The 12671-nt window shown below is 39.9% G+C and overlaps 1 protein-coding gene across 1 annotated transcript in view; it reads right to left on the minus strand.

The window, feature by feature from the left end:
- OSBPL9 (oxysterol binding protein like 9) overlaps positions 1 to 12671 on the minus strand; it is a 96038-nt gene that overhangs the window by 14338 nt on the left and 69029 nt on the right. The window contains 3 exon segments of the mRNA XM_048498967.1: positions 121 to 225; positions 772 to 865; positions 11644 to 11682. Of these exon segments, the coding sequence (XP_048354924.1) occupies positions 121 to 225; positions 772 to 865; positions 11644 to 11682 (238 nt within the window).

Consider the following 12671-nt stretch of genomic DNA (forward strand, 5'->3'; position numbering starts at 1 on the left):
ATCTGCGATGAGGTCTTCCAGTAGAATACAATGTATATACTGTACATATTTATATTTTCACAAATATAAAGCCTGGATATAATTTTCATATTTCAAAACAGAAAAGTACTGGTACTATACCTGTACTATTAGGCGTTGGAGTCTGGTGATTTCCAAGTAATGATACAACTGGTCCAACTGGCAAGGACGAAGGTCGTTGTTCTGATTTGCAAAGCTGAGTTGGTTCTAAAAGATTTTAAGGACAAATGAGATGGTTTACTACCAATGTTGCTACTGCATCCGCCACACAGAGCTCCTTTTCTATTCCTAGTTTCAGCTATTGTCTTTAAAAATGCATGAATATAAAAAGAAAAGGACTCAAAATCAATGCAAATTCAAGAAATTTAATGGAATTAACTCTAAATTAGAGAATCCCACCATATCCAGTAGACACATAACCACAGTCCATCAGAAATCAAAAGGAAACTGTAATTATATTTGTCCCTGTATATATCAGCCCACTTGTGGAAAAGCAACAGCCCAGCAGGTTATAAATTAATTACATAATACCAGGGTAAAATCCTTGTCCTTTTTACAAATGTATTTCCCAAATATATTTACTTCAATAAGAAAACTAGGTTTAAGGAGAAAAAAAACCAGTCTCCAAAATTTAAACAGAATCAAAGCAACAGAATCTATTCGCTATGCAATTCAATAGTTTAAAAAGTAACAATCAGTTATTTGCCAGTAATTCAGGAAAAAAATTCTGCAAGTATTCTTCAAATATTCTACCTGGAGGTAAAACAGTCTGTGTGGGCATTGTGCTGATCACCGAAGGTTCCAACGGACTAGGCTGATAGATTGCATCAACAGGATTAATAGTGCTCTGTGACACAAAACAAAAGTCAAAACTATTTTGAGAAACACAGCAATGTGCTCTATGTAAAAACTCTTCAAATGAAGCAAAATCCTGAGAGAAAGGCAAGGTGACAGAGGAAATGTAAAAAGATTCCCTCTGGAATTAAGCAGTCTATAGAGAAAATGATTGTTACAGTACACTACAGTCAAGCTTCCTTGATGAAACATTAATGCGCCTCAAAAATTATAGGATTTATTCCTTCATAGTTATTCTTCCTTGATTGAAACGCTATGAATGAGACCCTATGATTTCATGAGGATACTTCCAAAAAAGCAACTGTATGTACAAGTATGTCAAACCAGCAATGTTTCTTCAACTTAACCATGAAGCAATTTGCAGGCTAGGTGAATGATTTTTTTTCTTTGATCTTGCTGTCTGTTAGTTCATAGTATGTTTAGACAACTCTGTCCCTTTTCTCTAATATCTGGTACAGCCAGTATCATCAGACAAAATCTGTTCCCAAGCCAACACACTTGGCAATCTTGAAGTGTCTCTAAATCAGAGCACATTACCACCTTTGTCTTCTTAAAGTCCATAATTTGAGCTAGCCTGCAAACCAGAAAACTTTGGAAATTCACTATATATGCTAAGAGTAGCAGGTGGGCTCTTTGGCATACACGTAACAAGCAATAGGTTCGTTATTTCACAATCTTGCATAATTTTGAAGAGGTAGAAAGATGTTGGGTCCTGGGAAAATTATGTGTCTAAATACTGGCATGCCAGTGCTCGGTTATATTTCACCATTTTGGGAAGAAGCCTTTTGTCTTTTACTATTTTTCTCCAAATTTTACCAAAAGCACTGAAACACTATTATAAAGACACTCATTTAATTTATAAAATAAACTGTCAGAGGTAAATTAAGGAAAGACCAAAAACATAAAAACAGCAAAAGGACCTAATACACGGTGGTTTACTTAAAATCAAGTTATAATGTCACATCATATGAAAAAGACCCCCCACCCCGGCAGGAAAAACAGTAAAGGAGAATTAGCCACAGCATAGTCTGACAAGTGAGCATAAGCATCAAGTGCATTAAGAGAACAACAACAAAAAATAATGTGGAGTTATTCAGGAAGGTGGTCAAGAAGAGTACCTGTAGATACATTTATCTCTGTATAAAGCATCAGAAAGAGTTTTACTTGGTTTTCAGAACACATTTTAAAGGGTTTATTCAGACAATGAATAAGAGGGAAAGTCTAAGAACAGTTTTAGAGCGTTTTAAACATTTCTTATAGTTAGCATGCAAAAGACCATTCACTCATTTAAAAACTGTGAAGGTAATAGGATACCACAGATGGGCAAAACCTCTTGGGGAAGACAGAACAATAGATATTAAACAGTTCCAGCCTAGGCAGCATAAGTTCAGATGATGAACAATTAGAATTTGGGCAAAATGTAATTGATAATGAAATGTGTTATTGTAAAATGAGGAAAAGTAGTAGAACTAGTTTATATTTTCTATACTTCAATAACATTTGAATGAGCTCGAGATATCCCTCTGATGCTTAGAAAGCAGTCTAATATAATCTAATCAACAGGATGTTGAAACAATGTGTACACTATTAAAAAAACTCAATTTCACCAAAAGAAGAAACTAACTTGTAATTTCAGTCGCCACATGCTGGACAGTCTTTGTTTTAGAATGCTCCATTTGGGTCCTAGTGGCTAGTTAGGGTAGGCACTAGGACCCAAACGGAGCATTCTAAAACAAAAATGGTGCAGCTTGTGGCAACTGAAGTTACAATTTAGTTTCTTCTTTTGGTGAGACAGAGTGCAGCTGACTGGCAAAGCATAAGAAACACAAAGCTGGAAGGGACCTCAGAATCATCCAGTCCAACCCCCTGCACAATGCAGGAAATTCACAGCTACCTCCCTCACACACTCCCTCGGTGATCCTGCTCTGTGCTCAGAGGAAGGCAAAAAATATCCATAAATCTTGGCCAGTTCCCTGAGGAAACCTGATCCACCGAGGAGCTGCTGAAATTGATTGGAAGTTTCTCCTAAAATTTAACCAAACCATGTTTGATTTAATTTTAATTTAATGAGTATCTCAACTATTCTTTCATCTAGGTCATTTTAAAGCTGTTAAACATTACAGGGTCCAGGACAGATCCTGTCACTCCTTTTCAAGAAGACAAGGAACCATTTACAAGTACTGTTTAGATGTCATCTGTCAACCAGTAATAGATTCACCTAGCATCAGTAAGGATCCAACCCATATTTTACCAACTTGTCAGCAAGACTATCTCAAAAGCCTTACTAAAATTAAGATAAACTACACCAATAGCATTCTCCTGATTCAACAAAGCAGCAACTCTCTAAAAAAAGAGATAAAGTTAGTCTGAGATGACTTGTTCTTGAGGAACATGTGCTGGCTCTAAGGAACAATTGGCCATCCTTACTAACTGCTCAAGGACTGGCAGATGATCTGCTCTAAAACAGGTATAAATGTCAAGCTGACGGATTCTGATGCGACAGCTGATGGATTCTACCTGGATCATGCTTTTTCCCCTTCTTGAAGATTGGGATAACATATGCCCACCTCTAATCTTCTGGGATCTGATCTGTTCTCCAATAATTCTCAAAAATAATGGACAGGCTCAGAAATTACATCATCAACTTCTTTAATACCCTCAAATGCAATTCATCAGGCCCTGAGGTCTTGGCCTCATTTAAAGTTAGGTGTTTATACGTTGCCCTATTCCTGTGGTGGCGAACCTTTGGGACTCCAGATGTTATGGACTACAATTCCCATCAGCCCCTGCCAGAATGGCCAATTGGCCATGGGAATTGTAGTCCATAACATCTGGGGCTGATGGGAATTGTAGTCCATAACATCTGGAGTCCCAAAGGTTCGCCACCACTGCCCTATCCTAGGGTATGCCTCCCTTTCCTCACCTTGTGTTCTCTTTTTGCCAAGTTGAGCACCATTTCCCTTGCATGAGAAGATATAGGGAAAGTTGGAATTGAGCACTTCTGCCCTCTCTTCATCAATGAAATTCCATTTTCTCCTCTACACAGTGGGCCCACCACTTCTCTGCTTTTTATTGCTTTGAACATAACCAAAAAACCTCTCACTCTCTCTTTTTCTTCTTCTGTGTTTAGAAATCTCACTAGCCTAAAAGCTCATACCAGTTTCAGCTTATCTAACACTCTCCCTACACGGACTGCTGTTCGTTTATAATCTTCCTTGATTATATGGCTCTCCTTCCATTTCCTAAATGGGTCTTTTAAAATTATCAGATCATTAGAAAGCTGTTTATAGTGCCACCCTGGCTTTTTTAGGTTCCTCCCATTTTTCCTTATCATTGAAATCACTTCTGACAGTGCCTTCTTAAAAAACTCCCATCTCTTTTGAACTCCTTTCTCCTTGAGTATTTCCGATCATAGGATTCTATCCAGCATATTAAGCATGTAAAATTAACTTTTCTGGAACAGCAGTGGCGTAGTGGTTAAGAGCATCTGGAGAACCGGATTTGATCCCCCACTCTGCCACTTGAGCTGTGGAGGCTGATCTGGGGAACTAGATTAGCCTATGCACTCCAACACACACCAGCTGGGTGACCTTGGGCTAGTCACAGCTCTTTGGAGATCTCTCAGCCCCACCCACCTCACAGGGTGTTTGTTGTGGGGGGTGGGGGAAAGGCGACAAGAAGCCCCTTTGAGTCCCGTTACAGGAAAGAAAGGGGGCATATAAATCCAAACTCTTCTTCTTCTTCTAAAGTCCAATCATGTCTTTTCCCTTTTTCAAGATCTTAAATTTCAAAATACACGGTTACTACTACCTAGGGTTCCCACTACTTTTAGCCCATCAACCTGTTCTTCCCTGTGGGTGAGAATCAAGTTTAAGATAGCAGATCCCTCTTGTTTCCTTCTCCACCTTCTGGAAAATGAAGTTGGCAGCAAGTTATAATGTAATCATTACATTACTTTGTTTATCTATAAAGTTACTGTTGATTGCTAATATTGTCAGACATAAGAGTTCTGACTGATTCAGAGTAGATGTGAAATTGATTCCTGGGCATCCCAACTGCAGTAAATACTGCCTTTGGTTAACCTCATCAGAGCAATTGCAATTTGTGCACTTGTAGAAGAGAAGAAGTGAACACCAAAGAACAGGAGTCAATTCTGAACAATCACATGCTTTGTTACAAAGATGATGGACCAAGTTAGCTCATACTAATAATACATTCCAACAAGGTTGATGCAAGGATTTCTTAGGGAAAAATATAAATGACTGACCTCCTTTCCCAAACAGAAAAGGCAACCTAGCAGATGCAGATACTACGGGCACAACCCCAGACTTATAAGATAAATTAAGCAGTACTTTGAAAGCAGAATTCTTATTTATTGGTTGCAAGCATAGAAAAGCTGTTGAGCTGCATTGTCAGAACGGAGTCATAAGAACAAGCAAAGGAATAAAACCCCCAGCATAGATATGCCATGCCAACACCATCCTCCTCCTTATCTTCCCTTATCTTGAGAGCCAGCATGGTGTAGTGGTTAAGAACAGGTGGATTCTAACCTGGAGAACAGGGTTTGATTCCCCACTCCTTCACCTGAGTGGCAGAGGTTTATCTGGTGAACCAGATGTGTTTCTGCTTTCTTACACTCCTGCTGGGTGACCTTGGGCTAGTCAGAGTTCTTTGGAACTCTCTCAGCCCCACCAACCTCACAAGGTGACTGTTGTGGGGAGAGGAAGGGAAAGGAGTTTGTAGGCCACCTTGAGTCACCTTACAGGAGAGAAAGGTGGGATATAAATCCAAACTCTTCTTCTTCTTCTCTGTGGCAGGCAAGTACACTCAAATGCACACACATTTCTCAGACGGTGAGAATTTGGGAAAAAGACAATCAGTTCTAGCCCCTGTTCTCCAGAAACCAGGTAAGGGGTAGACTGGTACAAGAAGGAATGAAATGCTAACAATCCTCAAGGTGCTGATGCATTCCATAGAAATAAATAAATATGGCAGTGTGAAGAAAGTGTACATATTCCTTTAAATTTACTTAGAGATCATTCATCTAGTATGGCATACATTTGGTCTTGCTAGACCATGAACAATGCAACCCCTTGCCCCTCATTAAAGTTGTAAACTGTGTTTGTGTTAAGATAACGGAAATTGGCTTTTACAAGGCCACATCCTAAACTGGACAGATAGGTCTTAATTACTAAGAATACTCAGGTAGGGGCCCTCTTCAAGAACTAGAGGAAAAAAGGCTATAAAACTGACATGAGGCTAGAGTAATTCAGACTTTCAGCAGAGATTCATTCAGAGATTCATCCTAACGAGATTCATCTATTCATTTACCTGCCTTGGGCTAGAGAGCCTTTCATGGTGTTTGTATTGCTTTTTATACGGAATGGTTTAGAGCTGAGAGAGACCTGATTGTATTTTCTTTCTTTAACAAAATTTTAAAAACCCAGCTGTTTGAGAGTACCTGAATAAAGAGTTGGTTTGGGTACGTTACTAGAAAAAGGGCTCCCGGCTCAGGGCAAGCCCCTTTTTTGTTCACATGGTGAACTGAGTACATTAAAAAAGGCAAAGCATTAAAACCCCCAGACTAGATATGCTCAAATGCACACACATTTCTCAGCCGGTGAGAACTTGGGAAAAAGACAAGAAGTTCCAGCCCCTGTTCTCCAGCAGACCTGTGTAACGAACTTGCCTCACCCTGAAGGGCTGGCGTACAACAGGCCTAATGGAGAAGGCCTTAGCAACAGCCAGAGTAAGAGAAAAAAGGCTCCACAAGCAGAGAACCCACCTGATTAGTTGGGAAGGGACCAATAACATTTGGCCAAAGCTAGGGGGAGCTAGTGTGCTTACAGCACAGAGTCAGTTCAGAACAGGGTCTGTGAGAGACCAGTCGAGACTGAAGTTCAGTCAGAACAGAGCAGAGTCTGGCAGAGAGGAGTCTGTCAGTTCTGGAAGAAAAGGATTCTGTCTCAGCAGAGTTGGTTGACAGAAGTCCAGTCCCTGTCTAAGCTGTGTATGCTTGACAGAGAGAGAGTGAGGCCTTGAATTGGTGCAGGCTGAAGCCACTGTTCAGGAGCTTCTGACAAGTTCTGAAAACTGTCCCAGACCTACTCGAGTCTGCCTTGCCCCCCTGTGTGGTATCACCTACAGTGTACTCACCAATGATCTGGGAGAAGCCGGGTCCTGAGGTAGTGAAGCCATATTAGGGATTGAGTGAGAGAGAGGGAGGCCAAGTGTGCCATTGGGAATCTCCTAGGAGCAAGACTGTGTGTTTAGAGTGTAGATCAGTGCAGGTATTAGAACTTGCAGTAAAAATCGGTAAGATGTCTCTAGAGATAATCCTCAAAGCCAAAACCTTTTACATGTAAGGGAAGCTGAAGTAAAGTGGGAAACTCTTCGTGAGAAAGCTTAAGTTTTGAACCTCTTTCAAGAGAAGGCTGACACTCAAGTAGCGTGTGATCACAGTGTGTTGTATGTAACTGCTGAATAACATCTCAGAAGAAATAAGTTTTCCCTCTAGTAAACCGAAAAGCTTTTGGAAACCTCTCAAATCACCTGAGAAGTCTGCATTTTAGCCAAAATAAACTGTACAAGTTCTGTCTAAGTTACCATCAGTTCCAGTCTGATTTCTCTCTGTGTGCCTAGAAAAGGTGGTGTCTTGCTGGCAGCTTATAAGCTACATCCCAGTTATATTTTTGGTGGCAGCGAACTTTAATATTTTTATTAAGGGAGATCCTCACAGTCATAAAGGACCAGTTTCCTGAGGGAATATCTCCCTGGGGCTTGGCACCTTGAATCAGGTACCAAAGAAAGGGGAATTTCTTTTTCTCTCTTTCACCCCTGTTTGTGTGTGACTCCAGTGACATAAGGGTGGCTTAAGAGGTGAGTCAAAACAATCTCCTCACCTTTTGGGGCTACCCTGGTTACCACAACCTGCTACAAGAAGGAATGAAATGCTAACAATCCTCAAGGCTCTGTAGAAAGAAAGAAATATGGCAAGATTCTAAGACATTAGAGAGTCATGACATTCTGTTCCCCAACCCCCCATCCCATTACCATGAAGCTGGGCTAAAAGGATAAGAATTATGAAACATCCAAACAGATCACAAAAATACTTGTGCCAGATATGGGAGTCAATGTTGGAGACAGAAGGGACAGATGTACACAGTCCATTAATCGCCAAAAGCCTCTGGAATCATTCAATTGGGCTGCTTGAATGAGAGCGCTCCACTTTATACTAATTTGCTTGCGACAATTTTCACGAAGGAGGAGTGATAGATGGCTCTTGAGTTAGCAGCACCCTGGCACCTATAGGCAGAAAAGATATTTCTCATATGTTTTTTGGTTATCTTGTATTTCACAGTGAAGTTAGGATCTGAAGTTGCCTTGGGGGGAACTTGGGCTTTGATTGGAGTTGCGAGCGCCCCAACCAATGATTGAGTCAGATTCTCAAATTTACAATGCAGTCATCCAAGGATAAGGATGACATCAGAGCAGATGTGCATTGCATCAATAGAAGACTGTGAAGAAGAATGCTCATTCCACTTGATTTTGTGCAATATAGAAAAAGGGCAGGATGTAGTCACAGCTCTTATGGGCATTAACGCTATTGCCACGAGGCGAGATATGCATGAAGTCACCCGAAGATTTGAACTGGGCCAAGTCATTTAGAATAACTAAGTGTAGTTGAAGACAAAATTTACCAAGATTCACACCCGCAGAATTAAAGGAAGTGTCATTAGAATGCCTGGGTAAAGCAAAATGCCAAGGTAAGAGTTCAAGGTCTAAGCCCATGGAGGACTGAAAATTATACTCATCCTTACCAATTCTAGTGTCAAAATCACCAGGTAAAATCACCATGTCAGGTTGATGAGTCTGACAAAGGTCGGAGAGATAATTATGAAGACCAGACCACAATTTTTTTGTGGTCTGTAAACATGGTGGAAGATAGATATTGACCATTAGGAAGGTGAATGAAATACCAGTAAGAAACAGCGCCTGGGCCCAATGTTCATATGGGGTAAGTGGTTTGACAACAGCACCAAGATTCTCAGCTACCAAGATAGCAAGACCGGATTTATGTCACCCTTTTATATACGATTTGAAGGCGGAGAGATAATATGCATTAAATTCTGATAAATAGATAGGGGTAGGGGACCATGTTTCCTGGAGAAATATGATGTTAAATCCGGATAACTAATTATAAAAATCGGCATCAGTGATCTTATTGTGCCACCCCGCTATATTCCAGGAAATAATTTTAAAGTGGAGGATGAAAGGGGTGGACAGGCGGATAGTCAATCTAATTCAACAACTTGCTCAGGAGAGCCACTTGTATCAGGAAAGACACAACCATTGGTCCCAGATTTAGCTGTTGGGGGGAAAGTTGAATTATTGGGATTAACCACAATGGATGCATAATCAGACTCCTTGACGTCTTCTGCAGACTGAGCTATGGGGGAAATATTAATTTCAGCTTCAGTGGCCTGCAGTTCTTGTGCCCATGTTAAGCCACCAGTTAGAGAAGGGTTATATATGTCTCTAAAGGCACAGGGGTCCAGTTCAAGTTCACCACTGTGGGCTGGAGAGCAAGGAGGTAGGGTTGTTGCTGGAAGAGGGCTACCGTCATCCTGGGTAATTGGACTCCTGGGGTGAAGAAAAAGAAGCACACTCAGATGACATTTGGTTCTTGAAGTGAGGACCCTTTAGTGCAGTGGTTCTCAACCTTCCTAAAGCCGTGACCCTTTAATATAGTTCCTTATGTTGTGGTGACCCCCATGGCCTCTCTAAACTGTTAATGAGTTCATCTGGGGAAGCATCCCTCCATGAGCCTGCTCTAAAGGCTCTGTTTTCCTGGCAGTTTGAATTGGAGGAAATAATGGAGGAGGTAGCCCTGCCCACCACTCTGCCCTCCGGATCCAGAGTTGCTCTGTCCTCCAGATCCGGGGTTGCTCTGCCCTCTGGGGATTGGATTGCTGGTGGGGGGACTGCTGGTGGGCCCAAAAATATGCTTGAAAAACATGGATCCTCATGGATTCACCTGGTTTTTGCGCTAGATCACCCCAAAATCACCACCACATCACACCTCAACTCCTTTGCCACGTGTCTGAACACAGCAATTGCTCCTCCCACGCTCCTCCCATGCTCATCTGAACCAGCTTCTTGTATATATTTACTAAAGTGATTCTTGGTTTAAACCCTTCCTGGTTTACTTCAATTTCTTTGTAAATAAACATAACAATCTTTGTTTGAACTCTACTTGCCTCTAGTGCCAATTTAATGTTTCTCTGGCTGGAAGGAATAGATTACTGCCTCCCCCCAGAACTACTCATCTTCCTGAATGTAAAGCCCGTTGTTGGGGGTAATCTATCATGAACATCATGTCGTGTTTACTGTAGAATAACTCTGCTTTGATTACACGTAGTTCAAAGTTTCAATCTAAACATGCTGTATGATAGGATTTCAATACACTGAAACCATACTTATATTCTCACTACAGGAAGCCTGTTGTACAGACACATTTTTATATGACCATTTCAAAGAGTATTTGTTGCACTAACATCCAACCACTTCCTACAAAAACTATCATCAAGTATTACTGGTAAAGGTACACGGCAACATGCATCTTCCTGTTCACACAACCATGATAAATTCTACAAGTCTTTTCTTCCAAATGTCCAAATCTTGTCCCCACCTTATACTTTCAGCCAACTTATATGTGACTTGAATATAAGAATTGAATACTTATGTGTTATGGGCTGGTAGGAGCCTAATGCTAGACTAGAAACTTAAAAAGCTGCAAGAGACCAAGGTCTCATTTACTATATTTGCCACTCCATTCACCAGATCCATAGTCTCAAGGCAAAGACCTCCTGTAAGCTGTCAAAGTATTGCCCAAAGGACAGAGCATCATACACAACAGTATTTAGATATATGTATTTCAAATGTATTTGATTGTATACAGATACATATATTATTTTCACACTTCACTTGGAGACGAAGTCTGATCTAAAATCAGAACAATGTACACAGTCTCAGGCAATAATTATTAAATGAAAAGTAAAATCATACAACCCAAAAGGACAATTTTAAAACCCCATTAAAAAGCCAGCTCTGCTGATTTCCTGGGCAAGGATTAAATTTTCACAGTATCTATACCATGCTTTACAGGCACTTAACACAGAAGTTACTTCAGATTCACAAAAAACCTGACACGAGAAGCATTATTATACAATGGTACTGTATTCCCTTTATTATACATAAAGGATCCCAGCCCCAAAGTCTTTCAAGCTTGCAAACTTATGGAAAAATTGAATAGAGCAGAAAATTCTGTTAGCATTTAGATTTATAACTCCAAAGAAAAGTAGCAAAGGAGATGGGTAAAATGGAAGACAGATATGGAAACTATAAAAAAAATTATATATCAGAAAGCACTTTGATAACACTTTTTTTCTCCTGCATTTCAGATGTCAGGTCCTAGAGTAACTGGCTGCCATTCTGACAAACAATTCACTTCAAATAACCAATTTTTCTTCATATTCATATTGCTGGTTTTGATTTTTTTTTGCTCCAAACAGGAAAAACCTGGAATAAATATTCTTCATTATCGAGCAGGCTATTGATTTATGGAACTTCAGAAAACTAATAAAGACAAGGTGACTAGGAGGGAGAAATGTCAGAAGAGAGTAGAAATTCAAGTCCATATGTTCACATGACTGTAGTGTTAATATTCTGCAGAAATAAAGGGAAGTAAAATATTAGGTTTAAACTTACTATAAGTCCATCTGCGTGCTTCTCCTCATTACTTTGGTCCTTAAGGAAAAATGTTAAAAATATTAACATATCAATTGTTTATAAGTATCATTGTTTAAATGACAATGATGTCTTGAGAAATTTCTATTAGTCTCCTACAGTAAGATATTCTCATAAGGAAGAAATCACTTAACCATGAAACCTAGTCCTTTTTGCTCTTCCTTAAGAGAGTTCACTCAATTCTTACGAAAACCAAAAAGCCCTTGCTTGCAAAACAGATATGCCATAGGCACCACACTAAATATTTATTAGAACAACCATTGCAGAATGTTAAGAAACAACAACTGTAAATACTTAAACAGCTCTTAGGAGAAGCTCGTGCATCATATTCCTTATTGGTTTGAAAGGAAATTCTATCTTTGGCTACAGTTTTCAATCAGTTAGTTCAGAGTTTCATTTTACCATCAATATACTTCAACTGATTAGCATATGATTCACAACAAAATATACTACTAGCATCACAATTCAATTCTGACTAAATGTGTGCTTTTTTCCTGCCAATGCATAAGAACATATGCTCTGTCAAAGGGCAGAAAGTCAAGACTACTCTTACAAATTAAACGTATCTCGTTGAGTCAATCAACATTTCTGGAATCCTATTTCTGCCAGAAGGCAAAATATGGTAGTGTACAGGTAAAATAGGTGTCCGCCATGAGTAGCTAATGCTCTATGCAGGGAAAATATGGGGACATCTTGACATGCCATTAACACTGCCATGCACTTTGTAGCTACTGTTGTTGACAAATATGCCCAACAGCAAACCAGAAGAACTTTCAACACTGGGGTTAGATAGAGGTATGAAGATACGTTTCAGATGCAGCCACAGCCCTTTGGTTGGAAATAGGATAGAGGAGAAGGAGACCATATGGAATTTGGGAAATGATAAACCTTTTGTTGCTCTAAGGTTTAATCTCTAACATAGGCTTCAATCTTTTTCGGGCGGGGATGGTAAAGTAATGGGAGTAAAAGTTGGAGAGGGGTTGGGGAGA

Source organism: Sphaerodactylus townsendi, linkage group LG05, assembly GCF_021028975.2.
Source record: "Sphaerodactylus townsendi isolate TG3544 linkage group LG05, MPM_Stown_v2.3, whole genome shotgun sequence".
NCBI classification, from domain to species: Eukaryota; Metazoa; Chordata; class Lepidosauria; order Squamata; family Sphaerodactylidae; genus Sphaerodactylus; species Sphaerodactylus townsendi.